The sequence below is a fragment of the Episyrphus balteatus genome, chromosome 1, assembly GCF_945859705.1.
Source record: "Episyrphus balteatus chromosome 1, idEpiBalt1.1, whole genome shotgun sequence".
In the NCBI taxonomy this organism is placed as follows: Eukaryota; Metazoa; Arthropoda; class Insecta; order Diptera; family Syrphidae; genus Episyrphus; species Episyrphus balteatus.
The window spans coordinates 169,989,181-170,006,918 of NC_079134.1; the positions used below are offsets into that span (position 1 = coordinate 169,989,181).

At 31.5% G+C, this 17,738-nt stretch overlaps 3 protein-coding genes across 3 annotated transcripts; all 3 read left to right on the top strand.

Moving 5' to 3' along the window:
- LOC129912305 (putative inorganic phosphate cotransporter) lies at positions 1–4,581 on the top strand. The gene is made up of 4 exons (XM_055990521.1): positions 1–34; positions 3,066–3,202; positions 3,266–4,309; positions 4,366–4,581. Exons 1-4 carry the CDS (start codon positions 1–3, stop codon positions 4,579–4,581), a joined length of 1,431 nt encoding a protein of 476 aa, XP_055846496.1.
- A 2,584-nt stretch (positions 4,582–7,165) lies between these two features.
- On the top strand, positions 7,166–9,203 carry LOC129912317 (putative inorganic phosphate cotransporter). The gene is made up of 4 exons (XM_055990531.1): positions 7,166–7,196; positions 7,670–7,806; positions 7,864–8,934; positions 8,997–9,203. Exons 1-4 carry the CDS (start codon positions 7,166–7,168, stop codon positions 9,201–9,203), a joined length of 1,446 nt encoding a protein of 481 aa, XP_055846506.1.
- Positions 9,204–9,541: 338 nt separating this feature from the next.
- On the top strand, positions 9,542–15,893 carry LOC129905744 (putative inorganic phosphate cotransporter). Its single transcript, XM_055981307.1, has 4 exons — positions 9,542–9,679; positions 14,333–14,469; positions 14,530–15,600; positions 15,671–15,893. The coding sequence occupies exons 1-4, from the start codon at positions 9,658–9,660 to the stop codon at positions 15,872–15,874; spliced, it is 1,434 nt and encodes a 477-aa protein (XP_055837282.1). The 5' UTR covers positions 9,542–9,657; the 3' UTR covers positions 15,875–15,893.
- The last annotated feature ends 1,845 nt before the right edge of the window (positions 15,894–17,738 follow it).

The window sequence follows — 17,738 nt, forward strand, 5'->3', positions numbered from 1 at the left end:
ATGACGGTCAAATCATTTTCGCTGATCAAACGGGGTAAATTAAATTTGAATAAATAAGAAAAAAAAAAAATTGAATTTGATGAATTTAACCATGTGACAGTGTTTTAAAATCGATATTGCGTAAAATTGATAAATTGTAATTTTTTAGCAATTATTTTACCAATTTTTTTATGAACTTGATTTTTGTTTTGTTGGCATTTTAGAGAAATTTCAACAACTAGTTTATTTTTTCTTTTGAGTCTGTCCTTCGCTATTTTATTTTATAAAAAATAGAAAAATTGTTTTTTTTTAAATTATTGTTTGGAAAATATTGGCAAATATTAGCCGTGTTTTATTGGTAACTCAGTACTTAGCTCAGTAAAATTTTACACGGGAAACAACAACAAAAGATTGCTAAGGATAAAGAAAAGTTTTTTATTTGTTGGTTTATAGAGAAAATTTTTTTCTAAACTTATACATTTTTGACCCTTCATCAATAAGGATTATTAATAAATAAATAAAAGTAATCAATTGTTGTTGTTTGCAGCATAAAATGTTTACTCAGTAAAATACTGAGCACCAATAAAACACGGCTATTATATAAATAAAATAAATTCCGATAGTATGTTTTACCATGAAGTAACGTGTTTTTTTCGTTGGTTAATTTGAATTAAATATTTTTTTTTATTTTATTTTAAATACAAAGTTCAACGTTTTATTGAAAGCTTGTTTTTATTTTTTTAGTCATGTGATCGTAGAATTCAAATCCTTAACGCATATTACTTAATAAAAATTAATACCAGTTTTTTGTTTGATTTCTTTTTTTGTCTATGTTGAAATTAATAATCGATTAGAATTCAATATAAAATGGGATATTTAGAGCAGAGTGTTTCCTATGTTTGCTAATAAAATTGTGATTGATTTTTTTAACGGATTAAACAATTTGTTTATGCAACTATTAAATTTTATAAGTTTGCTTTAAATGGCTTAACCAATAAAAACATTGTGTCATGATATTGTTTTATGTTTGGTGGAGTTATTTGTTTACGAATTTTTTCTAAATCTAGAACATAAACGAATTGAAAAATTTTCTTCATGTTTGTTACGAATTTTCTTAGAAAAGTAAACAACAAATAATTTTCTAAGCATACCGACAATTTCAGGATTATTAAAATAAAATCATAATTATGTGACTATAAAGTCTGACAATAATTTAATTTTTAATCTGAGTCCAAATCCAGATTCTTCCCCAAATTGAATAATTTTTTTTTAATGATTTCTAAGATTTTTCCAAGATTTTTATTGCAAAAAATCATTGTAAAAGACCAAACAATTTTATTTAAAAAACTCTCGACAGATAAAAGAATTTTTGTTGTGTGAAAAACATTCATTTCCAAAACTTTTACGCTTTTTTTACCTTACAATTTTTATCTTTTATAGTTCTGTAATTATTTTTAAAATTACGAGAACCAGAATTGGCTCCAGCTTTAAATCTCATACAAAATTGCATTATATCATAAAAATTAAATCAATTGTGTTTGTATGGTCAAAAAGATTTTTTTTTTAATCTCTGGCCTTTTCAACCAATTCTAATTTGAACAATTTTCATACAGAAATATGTTTTAATAAACCTAAATCATAATCAAAAACCTATTTAAAAAAACGATTTATTTTGTTTCACAAATCAATGTTTTGAGAACAAGGAAAATGGTGAAATAAAACAACTGTAAATGAAATAAAATGCAGGACTGGGTCGCTTGTTCTTGCTCTTGCAGTTCAAAGCACTTTTATGTTAGTTTACTTGTAGATTGTAAGAGCTGGCTCTAAATTTAGGGCAAAAATCTTGAAATTTTTTTTTTTATTTGACCTTTTTGAAAAAAATAAACATGCGGTTTTATTGCAATCGTTTTGAATATTACGATGCAAAGTTTTGTCAAAATCGTTAGAGCCGTTTTCGAGATATTTGGTATAAATTGAAAAATTTGTATGGGAGATACCCTTTCTAAGCGACATATAAAAAAACAACTTTCAGAATTTCATAAAAATCACCTGAACCAATTTTGAAGAAAATCCGTTAACCCGTTTAGGCTGTGGAAATGTGTACTGCAGATGGACACACAGACGGACGGATGGAATTGCGAGACCCACTTTTTCGAATTCTCCATCATCATTATGTTGGTTTTGATTAAAACCTCAATTTTTTCCCTATAGAGCAAGTAAAAACATTGGCGGGTCATTCCGTAATTCACGGTTTCACGGTTCGAAAATCTTTAAAGCTATTTGAAATCAATGCCTGATTCAATATTCTTAAACAGTTTATGTAATAAAAGTTTTTATATCCTTAGAAATCGTGTAAGTCTAGGTGCGTCTTATTCGGGATGTCCCCCAAATTGGAATGGTTTTTATTTTTCTATAAGTCAATAATCGTCAATTAATAAACGATAGCTAATAGGTCTCGTTTCTGGAGAGTTTATTCATTTAAGAGTGCAATATTGGATTTTATAAAAGTGTTTAGGAATTTATTCTCATCACCAATTAAATTGTAAACTCAACTAACCATAAAAAAATAATAAATTTTTACAAATAACCATAATGTTACAGTAAATTATTCTAATATATGTAACAAAATACTATACGCATATTCCAAAATAGTAGTAAAGTAACATCGAAAAAAATTTTGTTTCTATTACATACCTATAGTGATACTTGATCGCAAATCGATTTCCAGACAATTTCAAGGTTTTGGATTGGGAAACTTATTAAAGGCTTGTACAGTACAATTTTTTACGTACGTGTTCATGGTGCCCCATTATGATATAAGCAAGGTTAATTGAGTAGCTTTTATGTGGTTAGTACGTTAAGAATAGCAATAAAATCAATTTATTTCTTAAGTTACATAAATTAAAATTTAATTTAGTTTGTAAAATTTGTTAAGGGTATTTAGTTTAAAAGTGTCCATAAGATATGCAAAGAAACCATTTTATTTAATGGGCCAAATAATTTAAGATTCTAATTCTTAGTTTTTTTTTTTTAAATAAATATTTTTTTACCAGGCAACCAAAGTTATATCTACATTTTTATTTCAGGACCAATTTTTGGAGTTCGGCATGTTCAAGCATTATTTCTATTCATATGCTGCACTTTGGGAATTCAAATGCGAGTCAATGTTTCTGTAGGAATTGTTGCAATGACAAATGCAAACTCAACAAACGCTGATTTTCCAGTAAGTTTATTTTATCAGCACATTTATTATTACTTAGCATTGATGTATCAATAATTTTCACAGGAATTCGTTTGGAGTGAAGCAGAAAAATCCTACATGTTAAGTAGTTTCTTCTGGGGATCATTGTGTACACAATTCCTGGGTGGATACCTATCCAGTCAATATGGAGCAAAGCAACTTCTTCTAGCTTGCACGCTAGGAGTATCCCTCCTGAGTCTTCTAACTCCAACAGCTGTTATTTATGGAGGTTGGCAGCTATTTTGTGTCGTTCGTGTCTTTCAAGGAATATTTCAAGGTGTTATGTTTCCTTGCTTTTATTCTCATCTTGCCAAATGGTGCCCCGTTGAGGAACGAAATCTTCTCGGTGGAATCACCCAAACCGGAATGGATATTGGTTCAGCTTTAGGATTTGCTGTCAGTGGTTTAGTAGCAGCTTCGGATCTCGGCTGGCCTGGGATGTTTTATATCCCAGGAATACTTGGAATACTATGGTCGATTTTGTGGATACATTTTGGAGCAAACAGTCCAGAAGAATGCCGAATAATTTCTTTGGCTGAGAAGAAAAAGATTCAGCTCTCACTTGAACAGCCAATAAATTCTAGCCGAAATAAAGCCGTTCCATGGAAAGCGATATTCACTTCGGTTCCATTTTTGGCTTTGACTGTGGTAAAAATTGCTATTGCTGCTAGTTTCTTCACTTTGATGCAACAAGTTCCAGCTTACATTCATGGAATCTTCAAAGTTGGCATCAAAATGAACGCTGTTTACTCTGCGATTCCTTATGTTTTCATGTGCGTTCTTTCGTATGTTTTTCTAATTGTTGCTGACACTTTTACGAAAGGCGATGATGTTAACTCAATAGCTTGTTGGATTCCAGCAGCAGCTTTGGTCGCAATGGGCTATGTGAGTGTGGAACATGTGGCAACGAGTGTGACTTTGCTGATTATTGCAGTATCAGCGTGTGCAGCTCAAGTTATTGGCAGCAGCTTAAATCATATTGATCTAGCTCCTGATCATGCGGGGATTCTTTTTGGAATCACCAACACTTTGGCAAATGCTGTCGGTATAGTTTCACCACTTTTTGTTGGGATTATTGTTTCGGATGAGGTAAATTCAAATTGCAAACAAATTTTGATCGAATAATTTAAAATTTATATTTTCAGGGCAATCGATTACAATGGAGGGTAGTTTTCATTGTTATTGCTGTGATATTATTTATTGGTAATTTAATTTATGTGATATTTGGGAAAATGGAAAAACAACCTTGGAACGAGAGTCAAGATGAAGTTGTTGACAGTAAAAATGATGTTGAGAAGGCACCAGGTGCTACAACAACTGTGGAAGAACTCAACTTTCCTAGATTTAAGTTTATAGCATAAAATAAATTAAGTTATGAGTAGATATTAATTGTAATTTTAGATTATATATAAAAATAGACTGATTTGAATTAAAAGAAAAAACGTGGTTTTTGATTGTTTCTTTTTTTTTTTAATCAAATTATCAAATAAAATTATCAACTAAATTTTTTTAACGAAGACTAAAATCCAGAATACAGATACAGACATTTTTAACTGAATAGGTTAAGTGTATAAATAGTCAGAAGAACGAAAAATAAAAAAAAGTAAAATAATTGGCTCCAGAACATGACCCTCATGGGGCATGACCCATGACCCACGTGGGGCATGACCCACATGGGGCATGACCCTCATGGGGCATGACCCATGACCCACATAGGGCATGACCCACACGGGGCATGACCCATAAGGGGCATGACCCACGTGGGGCATGACCTTCATGGGACATGACCCATAAGGGACATGACCTACGTGGAGCATGACCCACATGGGACATGACCCACATGGAACCTGACCCACATGGGGCATGACCCACATGGGACACGACCCACATTGGGCATGACCCACATGGGGCATGACCCACACGGGGCATGACCTACATGGGGCATGACCCACACGGGGCATGACCCATATTGGGCATGACCCACATTAGGCATGACCCATATGGGGCATGACCCACATGGGGCATGACCCACATTTGGCATGACCCATGTGGGGCATGACCCATATGGGGCATGACCCACGTGGGACATGTGCTGTAAGAATAAGGTTTTATGATGGATGTTTGATTTTGTTATGTGAAAATATTTTTCTTCTTCATCCTTTTTCTCGGCGCTGCACTGTTATGATCTCGATGTCGAGGGGATCATAACTATCCCACGTATCTGCTTCACACTAGTTATCCGCCTGTGGGGTTCGCCGGGTTGACCTCAGAAATCGGTGAAATATGTGAAAATATTTTTATGAAAAGCAAATAGGTGCTTTGAATTTTTTTTTTTTGAAAACTGATAGACGTATAGCTTTTCAAACTGTAACTTTATTTCAACGACAAATTCCTGCAGGTTTTTAAAACAAAATACCGTTTTTAACACCGTGTTGAAATTATTTCAGTTTTTGGTAAGAGTATACAATTTGGCGTGAGGGTCTAACCTTCGCAGTGGGCAGTTATTTTCAAAACTAAATCGCACTTATGTATATGTAGGTATATACCTACTCGCGCTTACAGCATAAATAACCATTTCAAAATTAAACTTCTGATCAACTTATCTAAAGAAACAAGAAAAAGATCGAGTCAAAAATATATGTTTAATTTTTGAATTTATTTACAAAACTTTTACTGAAAATTTAAGATACAATGTAGCTTGATGTAGCATTATTGTTTAATAAAAAAAAAGTTTAATATATATGTATATTTTTGAAATTTTAATTTCTTTCCTTATTTTCAAATTTTCTTTAAGAAAATAATACAATTTAACAAATATATGAAAGCCTTAGGTATGCGATCCTAAATTTAATTTTCGTATTTTGTAAACGGTGAAAAAAACGATAAGATGAATTTGTCGTTCAATTAATAAATATTATAATTTAAAAACCCAAAAATAACCATTTATAACACACTTAAAACTACAAAATAATAAAAATTACTTATATCAAATAAAGCGGATTTTTGTTGCGTGTACATTTTTGAACAAAGCGCTCGGAACTTTTGGATCTAACCATTTGACATCAAATAATATTTTAGTTTTTAGTCGTGTTTTTAGTTTAAACTATATATATTTTATTTTTACTTTTTAGTCTTATCGTCATTCAAAGTAGGTTGTATGAGCCCCATAGGTCTTCTCTTGCCCTCGTATCTGCAAACCAAAATTTTTCTTTATCCATATTTGGGATGCTTCAAATCCCCAACGTTTTTAAGTTTCAGTTTAATACAATAATGAAGCAAATTAAAAATAAACTCGAAATCAAACAGCATTATTGAATTGAAATGATCAATACCTTAAAAATATGATGTAGATTATTAACTTTTAAAAATTCTTTTATGAAAAATAGCAAATAATTTTCAAATTTCGAAAGTTACCATTTCAATTTATAGAAAAAAATCAGTTGATAAAACTTGTAACTGCTTTGAAATGTAGATCAACATTATGACTCTTTAACAAGGGCATAAAACATAACTTAAGAACTTCTGTAATAAATAAGATAAGATAAGAATCCCAAAAAAAAAAAAATCATATAAATGAACTCATCTAATGATCTCTCTTAAAAACTAAATACACTTTTTTTTCTTTTAAACAAAATAAACAAATTGAGTTTACGAATTATGAAGGTATTGTTTCAAATTTATCAAAGTTTCAATAAAACAAATTATATACAAAAAAAATATAAATAAACAAACAAACAAAAAATCTTTTGAAATTGAGTTACTGTAGAGATTGTTAATTAGATAAATATCTAAAAAGAAACAAATGATTTTTTATTACCATACGCAGGTTTTTCTTCTAAACTCATTAGTTTATGATTAAAAAGGTAGTGCGGATGGGATGAGTGGAGTTTTGTATCTTAAGTTTTTTTTGTGGAAATTAAATAAATTCGTCCTTCAACTCAAAATATGGCTAACAATCGCAGATTCGAAGATACAGGTGCTGTGCTAAGGATTTAATTAAATTTAATAAACAATAGTGTAAAATTCAAAAATTTTTGAGAAATTAAACAATTAAATAAATTCAAGTCGATTGGTTAAGTTAACAGTTAAATAAAAATAAAGGATTAAAGGACAAAGCGTCCAATCCGTGTTTTGATTGTCAAAGTTGTGGTTTCTTTCCGTCAATTGGTGTGGATTGTGAATGTTCTTGAAAACCCTTTTCAAATAGGGACATTAAAACATTAAAAAATGTACCTTTGGTTGCTGATTTATCAGTTTTGATCGTTCAAAAATCATTAACAACAATGAAACAATTCGATGATTCGTTGGATAGAAAAAAAAACCATATCGAAAAACGTAACGAATTTTTTTTTAAATCTTATACCTTTTCTCTTAAACGTGCCAAAGTCTTTAAGAAAAATAAAAGTCGGAAAAATACTAAGACTTTTGTCATTTTAAACTTTCTTCCAGGTCCTGCCTTCGGAATTCGTCATATTCAGGTCGTGTTACTCTTCTTCGCCTTAGTTAGTAACTATCTTGTTAGACAGAATGCTTCCGTTTCAGTGGTTGCCATGACCGACGCCAACTCCACAAACCCTGACTTCCCGGTAAGTATTATTGAACCTCCTTCAATTCTGTTCCAACTTTTTTTTATTACTCTGCAGGAATTCGATTGGAACGAAACGAAAAAATCCTACATTCTTAGCAGTTTCTACTGGGGCTACAGTTTAACACAAGTTCTAGCTGGCTACGTTTGTCGCCAGTTTGGATCCAAACCCTCCCTCTTGATTGCTACTTTTGGATCAGCCTCACTCAGTTTAATAACTCCAGCGTCTGTAGGTCTTGGTGGATGGCAAGTCTATTGTGGAATTAGAGCCATTCAAGGACTTTTTCAAGGTTTACTTATTCCAACAATTCACGATCACTTAGCAAAGTGGTCACCAGTTCGAGAACGAACTCGATTAGGAGCTTTGGCTCTAACAGGAATGGAAACGGGCAATCTTCTCGGAATGGCTGTACCGGGTCTTATTGCCCATTCACATTGGGGTTGGCCGGGTATATCATATTTTGCAGCAGGTTGTGCACTTTTTTGGTGCACTTTGTGGATTGTATTTGCAGATAGTAATCCAGTTGCATCGAGATTCATAAGTTCCGAAGAGAAATCGTACATTTTAGCGTCACAATGCAAAGATGACAAAAAGCAGAAAAAGATTCCAATACCTTGGAAGGCAATTCTTACTTCTGTACCATTTGGATCTTTGGTGATTGTTCGGTTAGCTTCGATATGGGGTATGGCAACCCTGCAAACTCAAATCCCAACCTATTTACATGGTGTTCTTGAAATGGATATTAAAAGCAATTCGTTTTTTTCGGCACTTCCTTATGTCGTGATGCTTTGCATGACTTATGTGTACCTTATTTCTGCTGATACTTTGCTGAAGAAGAACATATTTTCGCTGAGTGTGGTTAAGAAAACTATCAACTCGATTGCAATGTGGGTTCCTGCGGTAACTCTAGTTGGACTGGGACTGGTAGATAAGACTCAAAACACGTTAGCTATAGTTTTGATAACAATCACAGTTGGTGTGAGTGGTGGGGTCTCAATTGGTAGTGGACTTAATGCAATCGATTTGTCATCAAACCATGCAGCAGTTTTAATGGGAATATTGAACACTTTGACAAGTGTACCCTCGATGATGGGGCCTTTATTTGTTGGAGTGATTGTGGATGATGAGGTGAGTTTGACACTTTTTAATAATGGAAGAAGTCAAAAATATTGTTTATTTCTCTTTTTAAGACCAATCGATCACAATGGCAAATTGTATTTTGGACCTCAGCATTGTTGTACTTTTTGGGAAACCTACAATTCATTATATTCAGTTCGACAGAAAATCAACCATGGAATGATGAGAAGTATATGCTTGTTAATCAAGATGATAAATATGTTCGAAAATCTTCAACCAAATTGACACCACTTCCCAAAATTAGCGAAGAAGACATTTAGGCAGATTTTTATTTTTATCTCCCTGTAAAAAATGTGATATGAATTTATTGTCCCTTAAAAAAACATGTGCTTCATCAGACAAAGTCATAAATTTTAAATCTGAACAAACTCGTGGCAATGTTTTTTTCATTAAAATTTAAGTACAATAAAAGAACAAAATTACGAAAATCATAAAAGCATTGTTTGCATTTAATTAATTTTAATGAGAGTTGTTTAAACTGAAAACAGATAATTTTTTTTTTTTTGTTTTTTTCTTATAAAGTTTGCTGAGACGAATTTTCTGCTGAGCTGAGAGATTGATATATTCTTAAAATAAAACAAAACACGGAAAGTCGTGTCTATACAAAAATAATAAAATACTTTGTTAAAATTGAATAGTTGATATTTGTTAATACTAGCACGCACACGTTTTAAAGAAAAACCTATAGTGATAGAAAGAGAGAATTTATAAGCAATGACATTTAAAATTGACAAAGGTAAGAGAACTGTGATCTTTAAAATTATAGCTAAGATTTGTTAGCCTTAGCGCCTAATTTCTAAATACTTAATCAACAATCTTTTATCCTAGATTTTAAGTGATTAGTTTTAAAGTAGCTCACACTGAGTTCAGTGAATATGAGCTCCACAGTGTTGTGAAATACTATGGGAAAAAAATATTTTATAACTCTAATTCTACATAGAAAACTGAACAACCAAAAGTACTATGTTTAAGGTTATACTAATTGTGGAAATAAAAAAATAAAGCTAACAAAATACTCAACTGTCAGTGACAGATGTTTAATGAAGCAGTAAGCATCAATGTAGCACTAATTTATTGGCTTCACTTAATTCTGAGGACTGAAACTTTGAATGAAAACACTAACTACCAATAACCGTGTTTTATTTGTTGGTTTACAGAGATTTTTACTTTCGATATAGGTACTATAGGTATATAAAGTTATGCATTCGTACAAAAAAAAAGTTGAGATAACATTTTTTAATGACATTACGATGGTAGAGAATGCCAAAAAAGTGGGTCCCGGAAGTCCGTCTGTCTCTCTGTCTCTCTGTCTCTCTGTCAGTATGTCTGTATATGGAGCTTTAGCCTAAACGGATGGACCGATTAATGTTAAACTTGGTATGTAGCGTTATTTGGCGACTCTCCAGAGGGGTTTTTGGAATTAATTTTTTTGGACAAAAAATAACGGTACTTGTCATGTGTACCGATTTTAGTAAAGTTGAAATTGCTCAAAAACGGCTCCAACGATTTTGCTTAAAAAAATCATATGTTAGTTTTAAGACAAGGTCTATCTTCTAATGAAAATTTTTTTTGAATATCATTATTAACGGTACCTGCCATAGAACCGTTTTTTTTTTTGTTCAAATCCGATTATCTCCGAAACCGCTTATTCGATTTCAACGAAACTTTTAGTAAAGAAGAATTTATATAATTTAAATATAAGCCAAAAAAAATTTTGAAAAAAATAATTTTTGGATATGAAAAATCAAATTTTTTTCCAAAAAATTTATTTATAAAAAATTATTTTTTTTAAAAACGGCTCGAACGATTTTGAAAATTTTTTTCTAAAAATGAATCTTAATATATCAATCAAAACTGCATACTTGTTTTGGGGGGCAATTTGATTTCAGATTTTATACCTATTATTTTTTTAAAAAACGAATTTTATTTTTTTTTCCAAATTTCTATATTAAAAGTCTTAAAAATTTAAGCAACTTTAACTCTAAGAGCAAGTTCGTGCGACCCAGTCGTGCATTTTATTTTTTTCTAAACTTATACATTTTTGACCCTTCAAAAAATATTAAACTGTAACTTCTATCGAACCTAGTTTGTCTTGATATCATCTGTATATAGAGCAAGATCCCAGGGCCGCCAGACATTACTTATTTTCTCAAGAAAAAAATGTATGGAATTACGTAGTGCTAGGACATACTATTAGTTATGGATACTGCCTATCTTGTGCCGACGGCCATTTTACCACTAACAGGTGCTAAAGGTACGAAAAATACGTAGTTACTTTTCTTATTTTCTCAAGGCTGATTTTTATGTATGATACTCAGGGAACTAATACATTAATTTTTGTAAGCTGCCAGACCCGTCGGATGGGCCTAACACCTTGCCAGACACGCATTTTAGTATTCGGGAAAGTTAGATTTTGTTATATGGAGGTCTGGGAAACAATTTATAACACATTTTGACTTCAGGACTCGAAAGAGTATCAAGACACGAGTCGAAAACCAAATTTTGAACAATCGCATCTAGAGTCATTTGGCCGCCATTTTGTTTTATTAATAAAAATTTCAATTTTTCACATAACTCATGTATTTTTGAATCTACAGAAAAAAAATGTATCGCAAACTTGAAGATAATTTAATTTACTACAGTATATGTTAAATTACTTTTTTCGGTTCAAGAGTTAGGGTGGTTTTTTTTGAAACCATATTTTCGTCATATCTCTTTTATTTGAGCTTTTTTTTTAAAATTAACTTGAAGTAAAAGTTGTAGATCTTTTTATTACCTTCAATTATTATTTGATTTGACAGTCCGTTTTTAATCTGTAGGAAAAAAACTTCAAAAAGGTTGCAATTTTTTAATATAGGAAAAATGTTCTAGTAAAGGGTAATTTGCATTAGATGTAACAACAACCTAGGCGTGTAGGTTGCACTCAGACAAGAACAAAATCGTATAACTAACACTGCCAGACCCATTCCGGCAGCCATTTTTTTTGCCAGACACCTTAAAGCTTTGAAAAAAATAGTTTATTAATAAATCTAATGAAGAAGATACTAAAAATGCTGAAGATGATGATGATGAAGATATTCAATACCAAGCTTGGATCGATGATGACACCAATGATATTTAAAACAAAAATAATTTGAAATTTTCTACTGACGAATTTCTATTTTTACAAATAACAAAACGCAAATGAAGTACCATTTTCTTTAAACATAAATTTAACATTTAAACATAAATTTCCCAAATATATCTAGTGCACTGAAAATAATAAATTTCGTAAAATTACGAAAATCGTTTCATACACTACATTTTCGTTGGCCCAACAAAACTTTCGTTGGCTCAACGAAAATATGTAATTTTTCGTAATATGAAAACCTTCATCAATTAATGAAAACGTTTCATACACTTTTTCTCCCTTTTTAGTGCCAAAAAATGCAATGAAAAGATTCATCACTCAACGAAAAATTTCATACTCATTTTAAAGGATAAAAATAAGATTTTTTTCCTTACTTCATCAAATTTTCCATTAAGTAACGAAAAAATTCATTAGATTATGAAATTCAAAATTAACTAACGAAAATCTTCATCAGCTTATGAAAATAAATTATTGGCTTATGAAAATTCTTCATAGACTAATGAAATTTTACATCGACTTATGAAAAAATACATCAAATAACAAAAAAAAAAGTTTCCTTAGGAAAAAAACCTAGACTAACGAGAAAATGCATACAGAGTACGTTTTATTTTCGTTTGTTGTGTGCATTTCTGGTAGTCAAAGTCACAGTTCGTCAATCGTCACAGTAATATCATTAAATAATTACAAATAGAAGTGGACACCCAGGGAAACTTCCGCTGTAAAATTGTCGGCGCTAGTATCGTGCGTTGAATTAAAAAAACAAATCCAACAATCCAAAAGCAAATCGAGCAACCCAAAATCAAATCCTAAACCAATTATACATATAGATAAAAGTTTACCTATTTCAAAAATTGGAGATAGCCTAGAGGATAAGGTGAAAGTCTGATAAGTTTACCTGCCTAGGTTCGAATATTTACGACACAATTCTTATTGAATTATAATTTAACTGAAAAGCTGTAGTGCTAGACAACAACACTTCTAGATGGACTAGATCAAAACAAAAATGGGCGCGCTACTTCGCAAAAATATTCTTCTAAAATTTAAAAAGTTAAAATTCTGTAGCTAATTGTTGGTACTTACATAATATCAAAGTCTATGGAGGTGGAAAATTTAGAGGTCTAAAGTATTTGAAATTCAACTTTGTTTTATGATAAAAAAATTACAAGCTAAAATATTTGGTTCATCAATAAGTTTCTAAACGAATAGGATACAAAATATTGTATTCTTCAAAAAAAAAGCGTTCCCGCAAAATAATAGTGGGATGAAACTTATTGGAAAAGGAGGTGAATATGAAAAAAGGAAAGAAAAAATAAATTACGGGCGATCTGAGTTCGGGAAGTGGGTGGGTTGATTTTTTAATGGTACAAAGCAAAATGGTATATCTTAATTTCCGGCAAAACAACAAGTCCTATAAAAAAAGTTGTATGGCAAAGTTGTTGGTAAGAAAAGATCTACAACTTTTGTATTAACAATTTTTTCACATAACCTCCAAATTTATGTGCAAAATTCAAATAACCAAGTTTTTGTATTTTATTTTTATCTTTAAAAAGAAATCATACGAAATTTGGTGAAAACCAACCTTGTTATGATTCAATTTTAAAGTTCAAGTGACCTCAACTCCAAATTTATAAAGCGTTTCGCTTGAACTTTAAGATAGCTCCACTTAAAATAAAAATAATTTTAATAATTTTTTATTATTTTTGTTATTTTCCTTCGTAGTTATTTATTTTATCTATGTTAAAAATATTTATTTCGCCTTATTTTGACTTAATATCAAGAAAACACCCTAATTTTCAATAGAAAATTCTCGTGTCAAAATATCTGCTTTTTTGAAAAAGTTGGTGGGCATTTTGTTCGTTAAAATCTCTACTTTCTGACTGTGTAAAAAATATTTAAATTAGTAAAGGAAATAGGACTGTGTTCTCGGAAAATGCAAAAAATGAAAAGATTTTGAATTCGAACATTTTTTTGTTTTAATCAATATGTACAATTTTGGGCATATATTTTTGTTCAACCAAAAATTTTGCCATTATATTCGGTTTTGTTAAACAATGGAAATTTTTATTATTTAATGTTTTATAAGAAAAATGTCAAAAATGTTGGTATCCAGAAAAAAAACCAGAGGAAAAGAAAAAAAAAGATCTAATAGTATGTTTTACTTTTTTGGTACTTTTTGGACTTTGTTTTAAGAATTTTTGACCCAATTTTTGCGACCCAGTAATGCATTTATTTTGTATTTCTATAATTTCTTATTTTCAGGGCCCATTGTAGGGGTACGTCATGTTCAAGTTGTTCTATTGTTCCTCGGATATATTGCTGGTTGCATGATTCGTTTAAATGTCTCGATTGCAGTGGTCGCAATGACTAATGCAAAAACAAGTAATCCTGATTTTCCCGTAAGTAAAAACTTAAGTTCCTAAAAAACAATATTTTTCTGATATCAATTTTTTTTCAAGGAATATGATTGGAATACAAAACATAAGTCATACATTATAAGTAGCATCTACTGGGGCTTTATAATAGCTCAGCCTCTTGCTGCAATGGTCTGTCGAAGATTTGGTGCAAAAATTACTATGACAGTTGCCATGGTGATTCCTTCTCTCTTATGTTTGATGACACCAGAATCAATTCCCTTGGGAGGATGGCAAATTTATTGCGCAATCCGATTTGTTGAAGGACTATTCCAAGGAATGTATTTTCCATCCATCTACGAACACATAACAAATTGGTCACCAGTTGAAGAAATCACCCGTTTAGGGTCCATGGCCCATGGTGGGCTCTTGATTGGAACTATTTTGGCAATGATGGTATCGGGTTTTGTTGCCAAATCCAGTTTGGGTTGGCCAGGAATCTCGTATGTATCAGGAGGAATTGGTATAATTTGGTGTGTTTTATGGATTATTCTAGCAGACAATTTTCCAAGTAATTCACGTTTTATTGGTCCAAAGGAGAAAAGTTATATAATTTCTTCAAAAAAGAAGACAAATGAAGATAAAAAAAGGATTCCAATACCTTGGAAGTCATTGTTAACTTCAATTCCTTGTTTATCACTGAAAGTTGTGATCTTTTGCCAAACCTGGACTTATACTACAATGGTTTCACAGATTCCTTTATACATGCGTGGGGTCTTGAAATTAGATATCAAGAATAATGCACTATTTTCTGGACTACCTTTCTTAGCAATGTTCATCATGACTTATGTTTATTTGATTTCAATGGAATTCATCATGAAGAAAAATATTATCAGTCTTTTGGCTTTGAGGAAGACTATCACCTCCTTGGCAATGTGGGTTCCTTCGATAACACTGCTCTGTATTGGATTTCTTGACGAAACTCAAAAAATGTTGGCTATTGTTTTGTTGGTAGTTACAGTTGGTGCTAGTGCTGGACAAAATATTGGAACGGCATTCAATGCAATTGATTTATCACCAAATCATTCGGTTGTTATTATGGGAATTATTTACATTGGAGTCAGTTTTAGTGCTTTATTGTCTCCGTTAGTTTCGGGAATCATTGTGAAAGAAGAGGTAAGGATAAGGAGCTTACTTTGTACACTATAAAAGCGTTAAAATAATATTTTATTATTTTATTAAACAGGGCAATTCAGATCAATGGCAAATAGTTTTTCTTATTTCTTCAGTAATATGTTTCTTCGGCAATTTACAATATTTGTTCTTTGGAACAGATAAGACACAACCTTGGAATGATGATGATTTTTTGACGAAAAAAACTCCTGACTGTGAAAAACAAAAGGATAGTAAAAGCAATCAAATAACGAATGTTGATAAACATTCTAAATAGGTTGTTCGGAAGTTCGGAAGCGGTGATACTTTTATTTTAAATTTTGGTTATTTGTAAAATAAGAACATACTTTAATAAAATTATTTTATCTTTTTTTAATAAAAATTGCAAGTAATTAATGCGATTTCTAAAAGCTTTGATCTGAAAATCAAAAACAACTACGAAGCAAATTTTTTGGTCAAATATAATGAATCATGTTTATTTTTATTTTTTTGATCTTACATAGTATTTATACAAAAAATGTACATCTGTGAAAAAAAAATGCCCGACTGGGTCTCACGTACTTGCTCTTGCAGTTCAAAGCACTTTTATGTTAGTTCACTTGTAGATTTTAAGAGCTGGCTCTATATATGTAAATTTAAAAAAAAATTGATATTTGGGAAGACTCGATATTTAGGGCAAAATTTTTCTAAATGAAAAAAAAAAACAAACATTTTGCATTTGACTGTGGCGATCAGCCGAGCGAATGCGCCATGAGGGACATTTCAAAATGCCCCATGTGGGGAGTTTCAAAAGTCCCACATATGGCATATCTAAATGAACCACATGAGGCTAAATGTGGGGCATTTGGAAATGCCCAAATGTAAAAAGAGGTTTGAAAAAAAACGCTGCAATTGTTTCACTTGTTTAAGATCTCAGTTTTTTTGTTCAATGAAATCGTTTGATATCACCTATTTATTACTTTTTCTTTCCAAAAATTATCCAACTAATAATTTAATTCAACAGCGACTGGTATTACTATTCTTCTTCTTCTTCTTCTTCCTTTTTCTCGGCGCTGTTATGATCTCGATGTCGAGGGGATCATAACTATCCCACGTAACTGCTTCACACTAGTGATCCGCCTGTGGGGTTCGCCGGGTTGACCTCAGAAATCGGCGGCAAGCCTCCCGGTTTTGTATTGTTCCATTTCTAAGGCCAACTGAATGCTGGTGGTTTTGCATTTGCTTGTACCAGGAGTTTTTAGGCCTACCTTTCTTTCTATTTCTGGTATTACTATTACTGGTTACTATTACTGGTATTACTATTCTACGAATGAAACAATAGCCGTGTTTTATTGGTACTCAGCATTTTACTGAGTAAACATTTTATGCTCTAAACAACAAAAAGCGATTACTTTTATTTATTTTATTAATAAATCTTTGTTGAAGGGTTGAAAATGTATAATTTTAGAAAAAAAATTTCTCTGGAAAAAAAAAAACAAATAAAAACTTTTGGTTATCCTTAGCAATCATTTGTTGTTGTTTCCCGTGCAAAATTTTACTGAGCTAAGTACTGAGTTACCAAAAAAACACGGCTAATATAACGCAATATGCTCTTCAAAATTAGTTTCGTACCAACCTATTTCAAACAAAACAAAAAAAAAAAATGTAAAACCGAGCAACTACCCGGCCCTGTCTCTCTCATGCATTTTGTTTCTAATTCTTAATTGACATGTACTTCTGCACAGTGCGGTATTTTGGTCTAAAACCTGGCCAAAAAATATTTAGGCACATTTTTCACATCAAATAGGTACGAAATGACTAAAAAGTTATTCGGAAGAAAAAATTTTCATTTTCTTGGTACAGTAAAACCTAGGGTAAAACTATACAATACGCCCCAGTTTACAAAACGCCCCACCAGTCTCGTACGCACACAGGTGTAGTTGTTAAGCAAACAAAACGAAAACTGTTCAAACTAATTTAAATTGCTCGTCAATTGTGTTATTGAGTTATAGTATTCTGTGTGCCCCGAAAAGAAAAAAACTGCAAAACAAAAATTTGGCACCAAAACATATTGCCGAGAGCGCAGACAAAATTTCATTTTTTAAAAAAGTATAAAGACCATATCAAATTGATATACAGGGTGTCCCACAGTCACCGCCCCA